This window comes from Epargyreus clarus, unplaced genomic scaffold (genome assembly GCF_041222505.1).
Source record: "Epargyreus clarus isolate Ecla_fem2 unplaced genomic scaffold, WU_Ecla_fem_2.2 ptg000014l, whole genome shotgun sequence".
NCBI lineage: Eukaryota > Metazoa > Arthropoda > Insecta > Lepidoptera > Hesperiidae > Epargyreus > Epargyreus clarus.
Window position 1 is genome coordinate 11560565 of NW_027332222.1, and position 20844 is coordinate 11581408.

The 20844-nt window shown below is 37.0% G+C and overlaps 1 protein-coding gene across 5 annotated transcripts in view; it reads right to left on the minus strand.

Moving 5' to 3' along the window:
* Positions 1-2797: 2797 nt before the first annotated feature.
* Cip4 (formin-binding protein 1-like Cip4) overlaps positions 2798-20844 on the minus strand; it is a 78682-nt gene continuing 60635 nt past the window's right edge. The window contains exons 3-15 of one of the 5 annotated variants that reach the window (XM_073080156.1): positions 19573-19623; positions 17875-18019; positions 16228-16379; positions 14534-14690; positions 11721-11858; positions 10914-11114; positions 8834-8860; positions 7529-7627; positions 7031-7124; positions 6157-6307; positions 4263-4561; positions 3674-3852; positions 2798-2938 (exon numbers count right to left, since the gene is read on the minus strand). In XM_073080156.1, coding sequence (XP_072936257.1) covers positions 3677-3852; positions 4263-4561; positions 6157-6307; positions 7031-7124; positions 7529-7627; positions 8834-8860; positions 10914-11114; positions 11721-11858; positions 14534-14690; positions 16228-16379; positions 17875-18019; positions 19573-19623 — 1690 coding nt within the window. In that variant the 3' untranslated portion in view covers positions 2798-2938; positions 3674-3676. Of the gene's footprint in view, positions 2939-3673; positions 3853-4262; positions 4562-6156; positions 6308-7030; positions 7125-7528; positions 7628-8833; positions 8864-10913; positions 11115-11720; positions 11859-14533; positions 14691-16227; positions 16380-17874; positions 18020-19572; positions 19624-20844 lie in introns of all 5 variants that reach the window. The other 4 variants (XM_073080157.1, XM_073080155.1, XM_073080159.1 and 1 more) reach the window with 4 other exon arrangements.

The following is a 20844-nucleotide window of genomic DNA, read 5'->3' on the forward strand; positions in this document are numbered from 1 at the left end:
CTTTTATTTGCTCTATATTCTTATAATAACATAATGAAAAGCCAATGTTTAAACGCAATCTCGAACCGAGGCGAAGCTTACTTCTTTTTACCTCAAATAGTTATGTGAACTAATGGATCCTTACAGGCTTTGATATTTAAATATATAGATATTTCTTTATAAGAATCTATGTATATTCCTTCTTTGAAAATTATGAAGATGGAACTATTAGCAATTTAGTTACCTAATAATCAGGTGCCTAATTCTTTCTTAATGTCCTTAAATGTCTATATTTTTGTTTAGGTTTTGGGAGATCAATGTGGTATAGTCCTCGCCTAACTGCTAGTTCGCTCTGAACTTGTCTGCAGGTGTAGTCATACAATTTGCTCTAGCAACGCGATTCATTTTTATATTCAGAGCGGACTAGCAGTTTTACGCGGACTAAACAAAGCAGACAGGTTCAGCGAAACATTCATCAGTGTACAGATGATGATTTGTCATCATTTCGGGGTTGCAAATCATACCTGTCAGGTAACCGGGACCCTTAATTAATTACTCCATAATAAATGGTATCTGTCGAGACAATACATTTGTCCGTAAAAATACATGTACCGCAAAAACACAAAAATGATTTCGGACGGGTAATTACGAGTAATTGGAACTTAATCCAGATGAAGATGATAACTACTCGTATGCGCGAATATCAAAAAATCAATGAAGGGAACATGTGGGGGGGCCTATTGAATACTAAAATTTTCCAAGGTGTTTCGAACAGTTATTTTATCGAAAATATTTATTTTTACGTAAAAATGAATATACGTGGTAGATTACCCAAGGTCCTTCGTACAACACTGGAGACACCATCGCTTCTTCATTATCAACTGTGTTCTACTTTGACGGACGTGCTGGAAAAACGTAGCAAAAATAGAATCTATGGGGAGATATACAATGCATTCCAGTTGATAGGCGTTGCAACACATTTATATTGGACCATAGGAAATATTTCGATTTTATTACAGTATAGATGTCCGATATCAGCAGTGATAGCCTAGTGGTTAAGAAACCCGGCTTCTCGATCGAGGGGTCCGAGGTTCAAATCCCAGGCACGCACCTCTGATTTTTCAATGTTATGTGCGTATTAGAAATGAACTATCACTTGCTAAACGGTGAAGGAAAACATCGTGAGGAAAACTGCATACCTGAGAGATTTATAAAAAAAAAATATCAAAGGTATCTGAAGTCTATCAATACGCACTTGGCCAGCGCGGTGGACTATGGCCTAAGCCTTCTCATTCTGAGACGTGCCCAGCAGTGGGACAGTAATGGGTTGATGATGATGACAGATGTCCGTTGGCAACGGTATGGATGCCGGCTAACTTAACATAGCAGGCGACCATAGCGCTTATGGTCATAGTGATTATGGTATGGTATACCATAGTGAGTGGATTCCACATAGCCATCGGCAGTAGTGAAAAATTACCATCAGGTGGATTGCATGCTCACTTGCTCCTTGATTCTTACAAAATAATCGACAGTGAGTAATTTAGGATAAGCACTGGGGCATAATCGACTTTCTGCAATACTCATTAGCCATTATTAATAAGAACATTCACTGTGGTATTGCCGGCAATGTGACGATGCTTGTGCAAGCCACATGTCACGGACTTCGAAAGTGGGCTAACGGCCTCCCAAGGCTGCCTCTCCACGCACAGGATAATGACTAAGTTCAAAGTACAAGAACACATTACAATTGCTAATCTTTGTATTTAACAATGATTACTGTCAATTATGTGTTTATTTTAGTCACGAAATTGCTGGTATATTTTATATATTATAGAGATTGTATGAATAGCAGAAATAGCAATAACGAGCATTCAGTCCATCTGTTGGTAATGGTAAATGCTCACATCTATAATCAACTCCATCAAGATTTAAGTGCTAAACACCTCATATAAGTGTCTTCCTCACCACATCCTTTAAACCAGAACATAGCAGCTCTAAACACTGTTGTATTTAGACATATATGGCAGGAGTGGCGGTATTGCATCCGAACCAAATAGCAAAGGGTCCTACCGCCTTTTTCGTTGTGCTTATTAAATAAAGGTCCTGGTGCAAGGTACAGGAAATACGGATAATAAAATAAACACGTAATCATTATGTCATCATATAGTTTTATTATTTTTATATAAAAACCAAATGCACTTCCATCCATTCTTCATCTCACTATATATAAATACATTAAAGTTTCTTGCATACAGCAAATATTCAGAAAAATAGCATTGGCTAATTACGACATTTAGCTAGCAATTATAACTACGTAAGATTCATTTAACGTAAGCAATCTATAATACACGTGTGATCGGATACACTATTCCATAACTCGTTATTCGTTAATATCTTCAGTTTTTTAATCCGTTAATTATTTAATCTGACATATCGTTTATGTTTACATATATTACACTTCATAATTAATTTCATAATTAACCTATTTTTGCTATAATTTCGATAACTCAATGGCGGAATCACGTAAAAGCAAAGTACATATAACCACTATCATAAGTACGAAAAAACTTAACACATAAAAGGCTGTGGCACAACGAAGATCTAGACGTGTTACAAAATATTACAATTAAATTTACGACTATTTAAAATTACAATACGCAACAATACATGAAAATATGTACGTCACATAACTGACAATCTACACAATAAATAAGATCATGGAATGTTATTATGATTTCATATCGTCCATAGCCGGCCCGGGCCAAGTCATTCAGTATATAGATATGAGTATATAGATATATTATAAAAAAATAATGCTAACTTCTCATATGATAAATTATAGCAAAAATACTTTAGGATATAATATATAGGCCACAAAGAACATTGAATGCGGACAGCGACACGACAGCGATTGCACGACCCCGGGCGCCGCCTCCGCACGCCCGCCGCCGCACTTCTGCACACAAACATAACAATGTTAACATTCTAATTATTATATTAACTGTTACAAATACGTCTATATTGACACAGTTTAACATTATTTGATATCGATAAAGGATATCCTTTTTCCAAATCAAACAATGTCAAACTGAATCATTATATAATCATTTCACTAATGAAAATTAGGTATGTCACACATTTTTTACATAAATGATAATATCAGAGTACATAAAAATATTTATGATTTATCTATATGGAATACATAAACTATATTTCAAGTGTATTATAACTTCATATTGGCTTAAAATCTGTTTACCAATTGAAAACTTCAGCGCGTACTTTCTCACGTCGTGTTGGCACGCTCGAACTTTGGACGCATGTTACATACGTATATGTGTTAAGCAGCGCCGTTTTCCAAACGTTATTTACGTCGAACGAGTAAAGCGACCGTTACCGTCTAGGGCGGATGGTCGTCATGCGCGCCCGTGTATAGCAGCAAATCGCCGCACATAGCACGCTACGTGAGAATTATGTACGAGACCTCATATAGGCCAATGCGGCCGTCGCCCGCGTCCGCTTATGGCACCAGCAGCAGCTCGGCAGACGTACGCATGTTTGTGCGCGTGTGTGTGTGCGCGCGTGCATGGTTATGCGTATATGTCTATGTGTATGTATGCGTGGGCGTTTGTGTGCATGCGCGTGCGTGTGTGTGCATGCGCGCGCGTGTGTGTGTGTGCGTGAGGCTCCGTACCGGCTAGTGCGGGTGTCCGACGTCCGCGTACAGCGTGGTGGCGATGTAAGTGGTGGGCACGAAGCCCTCCTCGCGCGTGGCCTGGCGCCGCACGCGCGTCCAGCCGTCGCCCGCGTCCGTCTCCAGCACCAGCAGCCGCTCGCCGCACTCCATGCGCATCGTCGACCCGGTGCCGTTCGCTACAACATACGTACAACGATCAATTATTAATCATCAATAAAATTAATTGAACATAAGATCTATTAAAAAACCTAACTGTACCAGGCGATATCGTAAGTTTTGTAATATTTATTAACATTTTTAGCATATTTCATATGTATATTCATGATTTAATAAAATGTATATTTCCACCAGGTCTTAGCGAGGGTTTTCTTTCAAAGAGAATCTGGATTCTGGTTCAGGAGTTTTGCGATTTGGGGATGTTTAAATACCCAAAAGCCCCGCTCTGCCGCGTTAATAGTAACAGTAGGTTGCTTTACATTTCGGAAAGGGTTTAAATCCTCATAATCCAAACCCCAGCTGCTATGTTTTCTAAATTTGAAATAATTTGTTGCTTCCAAAGTCTTGATAGCTACAAAAACAAACTCACCTTCAAACGCATACAACGCCTTACAGTGTCCGAGCGGCTGCAAATCCGGCTCGTAATAATAATCGAAGTCCGACTCGTGGTCGTGATCGTGGTCCGGGTCGTGGTCGTGGTCGTGGTCGCCGTTCGCGTGGTCCGCGTGCGCGGCGGCCAGCTCGCCGCCGAGGCCGGACTCGGGCGAGCCGCCGGCCGCGCGGCCGCCCGCGCCGCACACGGAGCCGCCGCCCGCGCCCGCGCCCGTGCCCGTGCTGACTGACGACTCGGACGCCGAGCGGGATAGCGACTCGCTGTTCGAGCCGATGCTGTTGGGTTGGAGCGAATGTTCTTATTTATGTGGGTAAGAAAATGATATACCTACATGAATTTTGATGAAAGTAAAGTTCAGTATAATCTTTAGATCTAAACTTAAATTTAATTAGTTAGTAATTGAATTGTGGCAAACTTTATTTATACACATATTTTTCGTTAAAATTTTAATACTACACTTAACTATGGATGGATGTATTTATTTAACCGATTAAATGCGGCGGCCTTTTGGACAAACTTTAACGCCTGGCGGCCAACAAATAGTTCGTGGCACCACTGTGGTACCAAACGCCATGAATTGTAACTTATCGTTTGTTTTTTTGCTTTTTCCACGTAAGTTTAGTAGCCACCCAAAAGCGAAAGTGAATGGATTAATTTATCGATTAGTGTTTACAAAAGCTACTTTCTACGTATAATAACGGAAATGGAAGGTAAGTGTTTTATTTCTATCACGTGTTGTAAACATTTTTGTAAGTTTTTGATGAATTGATTGTTTTAGTGTTACTATAGGTTTCTAATAGAATATCGAAATTGATTGCGCTATTTATTCAGACAAAGATAAACACCAAAGTACGAATATTTTCACCCAGTTTTTATTGGCTTACTATTAACGAAAAGTAGATACTATTATATTAATACAATCACAGTAATTTGCAAAATAATAGAATATATTTTTTGAAAGGTTTACAATCCCTGAAGTACGTGAAATCACTTGATCTGCTGAAACCGACATTTTAGGAAGGATCTACGTGATAAATAAAGACACTTTTGTTTTAAGAACAACTTTGATAAACGTCAATTTATCCGAGTTTTATGGCTTCAAATTTTGGCACCTCTCGGGTGCCACCCGCCAAACACAAAAGAAATTCATGGCACAACTGTGGTGCCATCCGCACGGAATCGGTTAATGTAATGTAAAAATAATGAATGTAAATGTTTAAAGAAATGCGATAGTATAAGAAAAAATCAATTATATTTTTTGTTTGTTCTATTTATTCAAAAAGACTAGGCCGATTAGGAATTTCACAGGATTATTGTTCCAAATAAAGAATAAATTTCAGGAAGTCTCTAAAGTACTCTAGATTATCGTCCGCGTCTGACGCACACGCACTTGCCATCTTTTGCAGGAATTTTATTATCAATATTTTTTTTTGTATAGGCGCACCAATACAGTTGTTGATTTCCTCCACCAACACAGGTGGGTGATAATATTACATATTGTGTGCTATAAGCGAGGGTGCATCTGTCTCCACCAACGTTCATCATCATCATCATCATCATCATCATCAACCCATTACTGTCGCTTCGCTGGGTACGGGTCTCCTCTCAGAATGAGAAGGATTAGGACATAGTCCACCGCGCTGGCAAAGTGCGTATTGGTAAACTTCAAATACCTTTGAGATTTTTTTATATATATAAAATTCTCGTGTCACAGCAAGTCATAATTAATTTCTAATACGTACATAACTTTGAAAAAATCAACTTGTTTTTCTTTCTTTCTTACGGGGGTTTACGTTCGTTCGTGCGATCGCAAACCCCCTTGATATTACGACAAGTGTGTTATTATCGTGTTGTAGGCGTGTGCGGTCACCTGGCGGCGTGCGGCGGCGGCGCGCCGTTGGTGCGCGCGGCGGGGTGCGGCGGCGCGGCGGCGTGCTGCGACGCCTCGCCGAGCAGCTCCTCGTACTTGCGCAGCGCCGTGCGCAGCTTCTTCAGCTTGTCGCAGCACTCGTTCAGCTGACCTGCGCACACACACACACACTTGTACACACACAGACACACATACAAACATAATACACGTATAAATCATCGCATGATGATAATGAAAGTGTCCAAATGCAAAAATATCCATTTTGTGAAACACTGAAACGGTCACTGCTCTCCCGGAGGGAAGGCAGAGATAAATCAAATCGCCGAAATTTTGTGTTCGGTCACTTTCTTTCTCACAGTGCCTATGTAGATATAGGAATACCTTGTCGCCACGCTCGTTCCACTGACCTGCACCAAACACACACAAGTATATAGATACACACATAATTGGCAGATATACGAACAGTTTCTTCAACTTACCACAGCATTCGTTCATTGCGGGTAGCGCCTCACATACATATACACACCCTCGTCATTTACTTGTCAAAATGCGCACACTCAACTTACACACTCGTCGTATAGCCGTCCGCTACCCTTTCACACAATCACATCTTCACAAACATCACTATACACATGTGTGTTTCGAGTATGTCTAAATATTCAATCAAGTGTATAATATGTGAGTTATGGGCCATGCTTCTATACTTCTTGACATCAGACTTGACAGTATAGAAAGTAGATAATTTAAAGTCTACAAACACATATAAACATAAAACAAATTTATGAATTATAAAATAAATAAAAGTACAGTTCTAAATTATTTTTTACCAAAATAACTTATTCTTTAAGTTAATAACATATTTTAAAAATCAAACCTTCAACAGTCATTGGATCTCCTAGGGTGGGATTTGTTTCATATACACCTTTCATCTTCATTAGGCCTTCCATGGCAGCTTGTTCTTGTGCAACCTGCAACAAAACATTATTGTTCTTATAACAGCTTACCACATTTATATTTGACATTGACCTGGTAATAAATAGAGTCTAAAACTAAATAGACGAAAAAATATGCTTGAAGAAAACATTTTTATAGATGTCTAAATATTACATTACTCAAGAATTCTCCTGTTGTCGATATAAGAATATAGTGTTTTTTTTTTTCAAATTAAACACGTTCGATTCCCGGTCAGGGTATAACATTTTTTTTAAATCGCAAGTTTTAGGTCTTATCAAAATCAGTCTCGTAACTTCTTTCATCATCTTTGCCTTGCCTTGAAGACCCATTTGAAAAAGCATATACAGGTATGCTTGGATTGAAACCTGAAATTATCTGGTCGGGATTTGAAAATAATATTTATAGTAGTTAATCTTACCTGTTTATTCAATTCATGCACCTTCGCTTGAAGTTTCTTTTTCTTCTGGTTCGGTGGTAGATCTGAATAATCCTCCTTTCCATCCATCGACATGTTATTCTGCAATATATCATGTCAATATTACCATCGACTTATATATAAGTCACACGTGCAAACTCACACAAAACAGTGACACACTTCAAACGATTCCAAATTAGAATAAGTACAGTGGCTTATATGTGTTATTATTATTTGTAACATTAAACACATTATGTCCATACACCTCAGCCATTTAATTTAATTCAACAACAATATTATGTGTGTCAACAATACAATTACATAAAACGTGACGTTACGTTACAAATAATTAAAATGTGACGTTATGTTACAGAGGATGAAATGTAACATTAAAGTAACATTATGTTATCATTGAAGTTAAATGAAGAAAAATGTACAATGACGAGAGTGAAGTATAAACGTGCTCTGAAATCCTAGCAGCTTTTGTAGTAGATTATAAAAAACCAAGCGATGCAACCCACGCCAAGACGAACCCTGCCTATAACGATCATTGGTCACTCCATAGTGAAAATAGTATGATACGAGTACATTTGTACGTTTGCAATAATTACTAAACCATTTTGTTTCTATAAAATCGCCATTATTCAGTTGGCTAGTAAATATTGTAAGCAGTTTGTAAGAAGTTTTTGCACAAAAAAATATGTATGATATGACACGATAGCGTATTTTCGTATCGATACGTGTCGTATAGTATTGTGTGATGTCATATGCATTTTTTTCGTTTTTTGTCATTTTTAATATCTATAAAAAACCTAATACAAAACACTTTTTCGGTGTTATAACGTAACATTCGTAACTCCAAGGCAGGCAGTAGATAAATAAAATCGTTGCACTTGTGTTTTGTTAGGTTTTTGCAAGATCATCGTTAGTTCAACGGACCTCATGCTGCCCGTTTCGGTCTAGTTATCTAAACAAAACGTCCCTTTTGTCTTTTATACAACTTTTGGTGCCGTTTTGAAGTTAACAAAACATTATTTCATAGTTATGTTGTTTATAAATGAAGTTTTTTAACAGTTACCGATAACAATATTTGTGACACTTTACATTACAAAAGCATTGAATCGCTCGATTGAAACGTAAACAAATCAACAGAACGTGACATCGTTTAACAAAAATAAACCGGCTGCATCAATTGACGTATCGATAAGGCCGTATCAATGAACGAATTGTCACTATTATTTGCGTTATACCGTCACCTTCGCAACCAATGAACGTTATCGCACTAGGGCCGCGCACACAGCAACTAACCTTGATCGAGTTGCACGCCTCAATGATCTTCTGTGGCCAAAGCGTTAGGCGTCGCGACGGGGGCAAACAAACAACATTAGACAAAGAAACGAAAGATACGGACTGAGACCGCTCCAATGGATAGTCCAAGCTTTTTGCGTACAATTATAATAAATTAGTGCATAAAAACTTAAAACTAATTTAACATAAAAAAGACAAACGAAACGTATTTGGGGTGTAAGAAAGTAAGAGAACATAAAAATGTATGGGTAAAGCCAAATAATCCATGCTTATATAACTCACATCCCCACCACTTACTTTTTCCATACAAGACACCGGCCGCCGCCAGCCAAAATATGAATTGGTTGTTATGTGAACCCGTGTTAGGTAGGGATCGATCAGGGGATAACAAATAAAAATGTATTAGTACCACCGTATAACAAATAATAAATAAAATATAATATTGTATCCAAAACATAAACGCCCAGGGACCATACAAGAAGCGGTAACACAATAAAAGTATAAATATTTTCGGAGGCGTAATACTTTGACAAATATGAGCCGATTTCACCAACACTTAATTTATACTAGAGTAGCTATCCCGGTATAACGTTACTCTGTCAATTTATTCCATGGTTAACTTCAATTTCGTTTCACCACGTTAGTCTAAGGATATCTTATTTTCACATAGTTACTCTGTGACGTTGAACGAATGAATTGAACAAATACGTAATGCATCCAAATAAAATAGTCAGTTTGACGTATACTTGCACAATAGCGCTGCATATTCTTACATTTGTTCGGATAATAAGTTATCTTGACAATTTAGTTGACAGTGATCCCGAGCATTTTGGTTTTGGTTATGTCGTATTTTTATTTGGTGTAAACAAATCTTTATTATTGTTTTATATACATAATTATATAAAGTACTATTAAACAAAACCGATTTTCTGTGTTTAGACGACGTGCCATTATTAAGGTTTTAATCAATGGTATAAGTAATAAGTACAAGTTGTACAACATACAATACAGTGACAGAAAAATGACACTACTAATCTAAGAATAGCCGCTTATTCGGCCGAAATCGGCGGTTTACGACTTTACTTCAGTATAGAGATTTTGTCGCTAGGATAAATTTTGGTGCAATGTAAAATAGGCTTACTCGCGAGTAACTAACGACTTATTCTGGGAATAAGATTTATGCGACGTTGGTGAAATCGGCCCTAAGACGTTTATACCACATGCAAGCAACATATAGATCAAAAATTGGACTTTACTAATAATAGACTCCTTTAAAATAATTTGATTAAGGACCAACAATTAATTAAGAATGTAAAATGTTTGAGCATTTCATAAAAATATATTAAATTCAAATATATCTACATAAGTAACAGCTCATAATATTTCAAAATAACTACTTATACATTAACATAATATTTCAAAATAACTACTTATACATTAACAATCAGGTACAAACATCGAACACATTTTTTTGATATTACCTCTAAGCTACACATGCGTATATTTTGTCACTACATGTCATTTACTACTTATTCAAGCCTCTTAGAGACATCGACCATGCCTAAGAATCTACCGTTTTGGGATAGAAAACGCTATAGCACCAAAAGTATTTTATCGAAGTTCAAACTAATACCCAAAACAATTATTGAAATATAAAAAAAATATATGAATATGAAATGAGTCAAGATTATACTTTTGTTGCATACTATTGTAATCATAACATAAATTGTTAAACATACTGTAGCGTTTTATGAAACTTCTTGTTTCTTTGGACGGTTTACGAATAAATTCGTCAACCAAAAAAAATATTGCACATATAATATATTCAAACAAAAATAGATTACCCTAGAATAGCCGCGTCTGACAAAAGTCGAATTTAAAACGAACCATTTAACCTATAAAAAATATTTATGTTCTAATTCAAAATCATACTCAGATTGCAAAACGGGAATTTATAACGAACTAAACGTTCCTACCGATCTTATAAATAAAATAAAATGTACATTAATTAAAGCATTGAATTCCATAAATAAAAATAATATTAGATTAATACGACCATTATATCGCATTGTATAATCACCTTATTCGACGTGAATATGGACAGGAGGCCGCCGCGTTTCTTGACGCGGTTGCCGGAGACGGTGCCGCGCGCGGCGGTGAGGTGGTGCGCGGGCACGTGCGCGGCCGCGTCGGGGGCGTCCGCGCCCGCCGACGCCTCGAACCTGAAGTCCTCCGGGGGCACGAAGCCGGATTTGTACCTATCTATCACTAGTTGTGTGTCCTGGAAGTTCATACAATTTGTGTGTTTATGTGCCTATATGGGGTATTGACTTTTTATAGGTAAAGATAATAATTCCGCGTAAATATTAAACAAAGCTTCTGCTGGCCAGGCGTCAGTGATCACTTCATAAGATACGGGATCACTACTTTAGCTCATCATGCACAAAGTATCATTTTTTTCATTTTCTGCATAAATTTAAACAATAGACCTTCTATGTTACATTAAGCTATGTTCTTGTAACATAGGCTGTTTACGTAAAGGTTGTTATTATGCATCGAATCCGAAGATATGTGCACATGCGATTGATATTCGGATATAATGTAATGGATTAGAAATCCTTATTTTTAACAAACTCCAAAGATTCATCATCATCATCATCATTCATCCAAAGATCGATTTCATCCGAGTCAAGTTATTTACATTACATCTACGTCAATATTTTACCGTAATTTAATTAAACGCAAGAACAGCATTTTAGGGTGTGCTGCTGATCTCCAAATAATTAAGAAACATGTCAAATGTCCAACAGTATTATTATGTAAAGTGACGATCACGTTAAGCGTTTATCTTTACTATAATAATGGAGAGATCAGGAAGGAGTCTTACCTCTTTCTCATTAATACTATTGGCTGCTTCCTCCATGCCATCCAGGCACTGCATTATTATGGGGAATACTTTCCTCTCCACGTCCACTGAACTCAACATGAAATTTTTTATGTTCTTTATTCTCTTTTCGTCTAAGTCCTGTAACAGGTAAACACAGATTTCAGTTATTAAGCATAAAGAAAATATATTTTTGCTTGTTTATTTTTAATTATATTACATTTATATTATGAACTTCACAAGAAGTAACTTATATCTTATATTTTTAAAATCATTTAAGTGTTGTAGATATCTTATTAGATTCAAAAGGAAACGGAAATTAAAATAACTCAAGAATTTACACGTCAACCATTTTAGTATTAAAAAAATGTCGACTCTAAGTATTTCAAAATCAAAAAAATATTGCACATTCATAATACACGTGGAACATGAACTTGAAGCATATAAAGTAATTAATGAAGCCTTGAACTAAATATATTTTAACACAGCCATGAAGCCTAGCATAGGCTACCTTGAACTGAGGTAGATTGTAATTAAGTAGTTCATGTTCATGTTATCTATGTTGTTACGATTACGATTACAATGTATTATCGTACGCGGTTTAAGAATAGTTCTTTTTCTGCAAAAAACTATTGTTTTGTGTGTGATTATAAATACATGCGCGGTATAATTCGAGATAACTTTTAGTATTACTACAGACGCAAACATGTGTAAATTAATCTTCTATTTACGAAAAAGGGTTTAACAGACATAAAGCGAGTCAGACCGGTATAGTCCGCGTAAAACTGCTAGTCCGCTCTGAATATAGAAATGAATCGCGTGATCATACATACGGGTCAAGCTAATAAAAGCGTGGTAGAAATTAATATGATGCTGTCTGTTGCAGCCCAAATCTGACAGGTTTAACGTATAACGATACGAATGGGGCCATAAAAATCCCTAATGTATTTTATACTAAAAGCTTCCTTACACGATATGTATTCACGTAACCAAAACTCCACACCAATTGGATCAGTAGTTTCTGAGAAAATCGCGGACATACAAGCTAACATACATACATGGGAGTCGAATACAGAACCTCCTTATTTGAAGTCGGTTAAAAATAATAAATATCGTACAAAAGAGAAAACGTAATCAAGAGAAACACAATAAAAAGAGGATCATTTTTTATCGTTGCCATGTTCATTATCGCTACAACGAGTACAAAAATCCTTTTGGCCTTTGTCCTTTAGAATGCACCGCTGTCACCCTTACAGTACGTGCAAGTATAGCACGCATTAGGGATGCAGCTTGTGAATTTATCGATATTTATATAGACGATCTAAAATATCGATGCACTGGTAATAATGAAAATTTGACGAGATATTATCGATAATTCGTAAAATATATATAAATTTAGAGTTATAATTTTGGCGCTTTTTTTGGCCAACCTAGTCCTATTACTATATAAAAAAAATATATTATGATATCGATTATTCGATTTTCTTCGGCATGATAAAATCGTACTAGCAGAGGTATATCTATATCATAAACATTGACAGTTCCGGTGCATTATCATCGAAATTTCCCCACATATGTCGCAGCATCCCTAGCGCATACACAAATTGTGGCTTTCCAGTTGACCCAGTTGGCACGCCGCCAACTGTTCACGTTGGCGAACTTCGGAGACATTCCCGCCGAACTGTTGCGAACTTTGTCCGTTAGTGCTGGGATTCGGTGCTCGAGTGGGTTAAAAATAAATTTTTAATTAAATGTCAATTGTAAGTGTCCGATTTAACAAATGATTTTCGGTGCAACAGTGCCAATAAAATTACTTAATAACAATTAGTGTTTCGGTATGACAAAGGTCATTTTATGTCGCTTATTTATTAATATTTTGTAAGAGTTAAAAAACAGTATATTAAAAACATCTTATATACCATATTTTTCAATTCTAATCGAAACATAAATAAACGGTATGTCTTTAACATAACGAAAAAATACGATAGTTAATAATAACTATTATTTAATTTTCAAATACAGTCAAAGGATATTTACAGAAAAACTGCCATACCATTTCAACGGATACAGTTCATCACATAGAAAATTCTCTCCATGTATATTATCGATTAAATTTATTATTTTTTTAATTTATATCTATATATTTTATTGTTAAAATCGTAACATTATAAAAATAGTGATGTACCGAGCGGGAATAAGACACACGAACGGCGACAAAGCCTCAACTTGCCGTCACAATACGTACATTACGTGGTGTTTATAATGTTTTTCATACAATGGCACGCTCCATAAACGCTCGAGTTTATGCATTGAATAGCTTGCAACGCTAGAATTTAGCTCTAGTCGGGAGGAAAATGGAAAAATGCCTCACTGTTGCCCTTTGAGCGGTTATTGTTTGTGTGGGTGGTAATAACAACTCTTTAACATTACAACGTGTTGTATAAAACATGACAGATAACAGATTAGATAAAAAGAATAAACACTGTAAGGATTACAAGCACATTACATATATGAGTAATTATTATACATAACATTTATTAATGTATATTTTTATGTTTAAAGTTTTCTCATATATTTTTATACATATGTAGTGTCGTGATTCTTTTATATATATACCTAACGATAAGGCAGACAGGTTATATAGATACTCTGTAAAAATTTCAAGTGCTATCCATTACGGTTCAGGAGATAGAGCCCTGTAACAGACGGACAAACAGCAAAGCCTAAGTATTAAGCTTCCGTTTTTCCCTTTAGATACGGAACTCTAAAAACAATCCGTGAGTTCTGAGCCATTGTCCATTTGTACTGAAATATACCTGTAACTGTTTGAAAACGTGTGGCAGCCTCTGTTCGTAGTGCTGTCTCTGTGCCTCGTTGGTCTTCCGTAGTTGGTCCGTGTACTCTTGTTTCGCGTCCTCGCACAGCTGGCTCCTTTGTTTCATGTTCGCTTTCTGTTTCTCCACCTCGGCTCGACTAGAAATCGAAAAAAAAATCGTAAATATCAGTAAATACTTACTATGATGTATTAATCGACCAAAATTAAAAAGGAAAACACGTTTATTTTCATAATATAGAAGTAGTAACCAAGCATGTCATTCAATCCCATGGTAAGTGGCTACTGCCGCCCATGGACATCTATAATCAACCCCAGATAATATTAGATTTCTACCTGAAGTCGACCTGTCGAGTCGATCGACAGATACGGTATTATCCATGACGACTATGTTTGTGAACCAAACTTACCAAAAAGCAAGAAATAAAAGGGATTAAAGTGTTTACATTGTCATTCATTTTTTTACACAGTCATTGACCATTTGTTTCTCAAAAATATATTTTAAAAAACATAATCTACATAATAAAGCATTATAAAATTTTCTCACATAATTTAAACGCCCAAGTTTCGATTTTGACAAAAAAATAAACGCAAATTATTCTAATGACGGTAGATTGATTACCTACACACACGCACGAATGCATGCACGTACGCACGCAATAAAAATAAATAATTGGCTATACATCCTTTTTACAATTATTTACAGATCAAAAATTATCTACAAATTTTACTGTCACTTATAGCTTTTATGTGCTCAAATTCTAAAGCCAACTTTAGTCTTTATATGGTGTCTACTTAAAAACCTTTGACTTTGACATCTAATACCTGATACTCAATAAATTCTTACAAAACAGTTTATATTCACTGTAGTTTATATTGACTAAAAGGAAGGAAAACTACGTTCAGAATACATTAATAAGTCAAGGCCTACCTTAGCCTATTTCAATCAGTAAGTGTACTTCATAAGCCCTCGATAGCTCATCTGAATTAGTCTCTCAAGAGAACTTGAAGACGGGTTACTACAAAAGCTCCTTCATTCATTATTTCTTCAGGAGTGGTGGCGCATCTGTGATCGGCTTCAGGTAGTATTCCTACGCTACAAGAACTCTATGAACTACTACTACTAACTAGTAGAGGCGCGTGAGCGGCAGTTACCACTTACCATCGGATGGACTACATGCTCGTTGACTTAATCTTATAAAAACTAAAGAAACGACATCAAATGCACTGATCACATAATTTTAAGCTAATCAAAAACAGCCCGTCATCCTTCACCACTTCGTTCCCGAAACGTATTCCTCATCAAGCCCGTGTGGATACATAAACAAAGCCAAGCGCACCTCAGAGTGAGATCGGCGTCCGCCTTCTGAAACACTTCGAGAGCTCATTTCACTACTGGGTCTCACAAGAGAACATTATTATTTCCTCAGGAGTGGTGGCTGTGATAAGCTTCAGGTAGACCTTCCTTTTCTATTTGGAATTGGTCGATGCTCATGGGCGGCAGTTACCACTTACCATCAGATGGACTGTATCTGTATGCTCGTTTACTACTTCACTCTCATAAAAACACTAAACAAACGACATGAAATCCGTCATCATTATCCTTCATCACTTCGTTCCTGGCACAGCTTGCTCCTCTCCAAGCCGGTGTGGATACATAAACAAAGCCAAGCGCACCTCAGATTGAGGTCGGCGTCCGCCTTCTGAAACGCCTCGAGAGCTCGTTCAGACTCCCTGGCGGCCCTCTCGTACGCTCTCCGCGCCCGCTCCAGTGCCCCTATGGCCGAGTTCAGAACTGCCATCTGTTTCGCACCTTCGTTCAAGTGTTGCTGTGAAATAGGAGGCACGGTCTTAGTTTTACATAAGAAACTTTGAAAGTTTTCTACCTTCCCTAACCTAACCTAACCCTTCCCTGGCAGTCGGGTAAAAATAGTACAGGTCTCCAACAATCCAAACTGAAGCAGCGTGATGGAGTAGGTAATGGAAAATACTCAATAATGGAGAGATTTGATACCAGCAGTGATAGCAAAAACCCCGTCCAAATCGGACTAGTAGATTTCGAGAATGTCGCAGATATACGCATAGATCATGGTTGAACACAGAACCTCCTTATTTTCAAAATCTATCTAAAAAAGGGTTTCAGCTATACCATAAAATACATTAACCCTTAACCAAGAGTAAAAGAGTAAACTCAAATAAATTTGTTAAGTAGGAATATCTCGTGGAAATGAAACAATAATTGGTACCTAGGGTTTGATTTTCTTAAACACGATTTGTTAAACCTTCACCTATTTTATATTTCTTATTTGAATCTGGTGTGATTAGTATGAAACCCGGCTGTCAGCTGTTTTCTAACTGCATTCATTCATGACCGACTACTTACCGTGCTCTCTGAAGCACGGAAACGTTCATGAAAATATTCCAGTGACCATTCAAAGGTTGACCGCTTTCAACAAGATTGCTTATATATCCGTCAGTGTCTCTATGCAAGGTCCGGTCCAAGTCCAGAATCCGAAAACTGAATAATCGGCCAACGCCCATTCTACTCCTATACATTTGTTTACTTATTCTAAAAGACATAGCTGAAGTTCTTTTACAAAAGAACCAACTAAAACTACAAGAGTTTCGCTATTTATATTATTTCCTACACTTTTGTTTACATTTATCGGAAAATAGCGTGGTTTTCATTCCCAAACATAAGAGTGCCTTTCCATCAGATAAGTGTGAAATCCCTAGGCTTTGTGTCAAATATACCAATAGCATTGCTTGATTTTGATTCGTTAGGTGCTAGTAGCTTAGCTTTAGTAGCTAATCCATGTTTTTTATATGGAGGGATCAGCTAAGGATTGGCGCGACGGATGTGAGCTATGGATCCCGCTTAGCCTAGCTTAGCTTTGACCTCGCACACCGCTTAGCTACTTTGCACATTTCATTTTTTTTTAATATAATATAGGAGTAGCAGACGAGCATGCAGTCCACCTGATGGTAAGTGGCTACTGCCGCTAATGAACATCTGTAATCAACCCCAGATAGGATTAGATATTTCTACCCGAGTTCGGCTACAGATGCGCCGCTACCCCTGAGGACTAAGATGGAACGCCTCGGAAAAGTCTGCCTCCCTTACCACACCCTTCAAAACGGAACACAGCAGCGTCTAACACTGCTGTTATTAGGCAGAAATAGGTGTGGCGGTGGTGCCGCCGGAGTCGAACCACAAAGGGTTCTACCTTCAATATCTGCTGGAAAGGCACTCTTAGTCTTCTAACCCGTCTTCTAATGAGCTTTTCATTCAAGGTGCAAATATGACGTCACACACTCGCTCACCTTCCGTTCCTCGCGCAGCTCCTTGGCGAGTAGGTGCAACTCCCTGACCACGTTCGACTGTAAGTTCTCCGCCACCACTTCGCGTTGACCCGCGAAGTCGCCCAGCTCTTGAAGTAACTGTCTGAATGCTTTGCATGCTGAATACCTGAAAGATTGTATATGTTTTTAACAAAATATTGTATGGTTTTTGGTCAGCGAGACGCAACTTAAAACATTGATTTGCATTCTACAATTTAGTCATATAGGCAAACTGTCTGAATGAATGCTTTGCATGCTGAATACCTGAAAGATTGTATATGTTTTTAAAAATATATTATATTGTATGGTCATTGGTCAGCGAGATGCAACTTATAACATTGATTTGCATTCTACAATTTAGTCATATAGGTAAGTGACTAAAAAAGGATTTTATATTGATTGACGCTAGACTCTTTATACGATTATACTTTACTTTAGTGTTCCGTGGGTGATATGATATATAATAAAGAAAAAGGAAAACCTTATTAATAGATGTTATCTGACCGGGGATTGAAGTCCCTGTGCTGTTAAACTATTAGGTATAGCGAATATCTGATTATGCGAGTAGTCGAGGAATAATTGATTTTATTATAGTTTGTAGTTATAATTTAAATATTAATGTACCTACTATAATTTTAGCGTGTGTACCTAGTAACATAAAAAACTCTTAAATATGGAAGAGGTATTCAATAGTCTTCGTACGTACTTCGTTTATCCAATCGCATTTTCCTGCTATTAGTTGTATGATAGAAACAGTATAAAATAAGGAAAAATAAGTAAATGAAACACCTAAGAGGTGATAAATTTAGACGGAAGACGACAAAATATTTACCAATATCGACACATTTTTAACATTTTATATGATGATATTACGAGTATAATAATGATTTCTGCCCTAAAACAACGGTGAAGCGCTAGAAGCTTGTTAGAAGGGTGTGGTAAGGAATATTTACACGAGGGATTCGAACTTATTATTATAGGGGACGCATATGGCCAATCTCTTGTAGGACTCTACTCCTATTTGAAGTTGATTACAGTTGTCCCTGGGAGACAGTGACCTCTTAACATCTGTAATGCAAAGAAACCTCTCCATTCGTATCTTCGAAATAATCCACTGTATATGCAATATGTCACTTCTGTCTATTTACTTTCATAAAGTCTAGACGAAAGTCTCTAGACAGATCTATAAGAATCCATTCTATGTAAATTTCGACGTCCCACGCCGGAATGTCCAATACCACACAAACCTTTGAAGTGGTAGGTAACAAAAATATTCATTACTATTGCAATGATGGAGGAAAACATCATGAGGAAACCTATATGCCTAAGATTCCTTCATATAACATTAGTTCGGAATATCCACCTTTCGCTTTTGTACTTTAACGGTGAAGGAAAACATCATGAGGAAATCTGCATACCTGATAGAATTAAATAATATTAAAAGTACGTAAAGTCTACCGATTCGCACTTTGCTAGCGCGATGGCCTAATCCTTCTCTTTCTGAGAGGAGACACGTGCCCAAATACGAAGTTGGTAAGGACAATCAAACAAGGACATCTGTAGTCGACCCCAGATAAAATTCTACATGAGGTCGACATATATGTTGCTGTTGTTACTCTTGAGGACTTCGCCCGTTATTAATACTCAATCTATCCTATTCAAATTATCATAAATACTTACTGGTATTCATCTTCTTCCTTTCGTTTTGGTTGATAATTTTTGACAAGCCTCCTGTAACAATAAATAAATAATATTTAAAAAGAATACCTTATAAGTTAGTTGACTGGTGTTAGGTAGCAATAACCAAAGAAAACGAAATAAGCAGAATTCACAATTTGGTCATATCGGTGATTGACCCCGGAAATTTCGTTATGACAAGCCACTACGATACGATGACCAATACTCTTTACCGATAGACCAATTAATTAAAATGCGAAAGGTGATCGCCGACGAAAGCGCTGCCAGTGACGTGTGATATGGCCATGCATAATGAGTGACATAATTAAAAATTGTATAATATCATCAAATTACATATATTTAATGGCTATTCACACGTGCCACAACGTCACCACAAGGCAGCGACAAAATGAAGCAGTCGTTAAGCGTGAATAGCAGCGCTGCAGCTACTTGTAGTTGCTGCTACAAAAATGTGTCTGTGATAGAATTGTCGGCTTCTCTTGTGTGTCGCTTTTAGTGACATTATGCTCGCAATGAGGACAGTATCTTCCACAATGTAGATTTGGACGGCAAATGCTTTCAAACTTACAGAGCGCCTGAGCGCGCAAACGCTAATTAGTTATTTTTTAGTTTAAAAAGCTTAAAATATGAAAATATAGGAAAAGTACGTTATAATTAAAAAAAAAAACAAAAGACAGGTGACACGCACGGATAAAAAAAAATGCTAGTTCTGTTAATAACTGTACCCCACGCAAGTATTATTCCCATATGTTTGTGGTACGGTGTAGTGTAGTTGTAGTACGTGTGAATAGCCACCTACTCGATAAGTAACCTAATATAGCATGTATAGTGAAAGTGGACGTTCGACTCGATATATTTTTGCATACGGAACTGGTGATACGAGTTGGTCCACATCTCCTGGCAGCCCACTCGTCTCGGAGTTACATTCGATTTGCTAATCTTTTCTTATCGCATACTTACGTAGTTTTTTAGAATTAATAAATAATTAATTGCCAATTTGCATGAAACCGTTTCGATATGTTTGCTTTTATTAAGGAACAATCTATTCTCATTAAAAATATGCATATTTATATTTTGTTTGTATGTATAAAAATTCAGCTATCGTGTTTGTGTCTTCAAAACTCGAAAGTTAACGAATTCGGCCCCCCTAATGGCGTGGGCTTAATTCATAGGCCTTTCTGGAACTTCGTGGACTTTCGCAGTCCAAACAAACAACCATGATTAGCTTGGAATATTTTTTAAGCCTAAACTCAT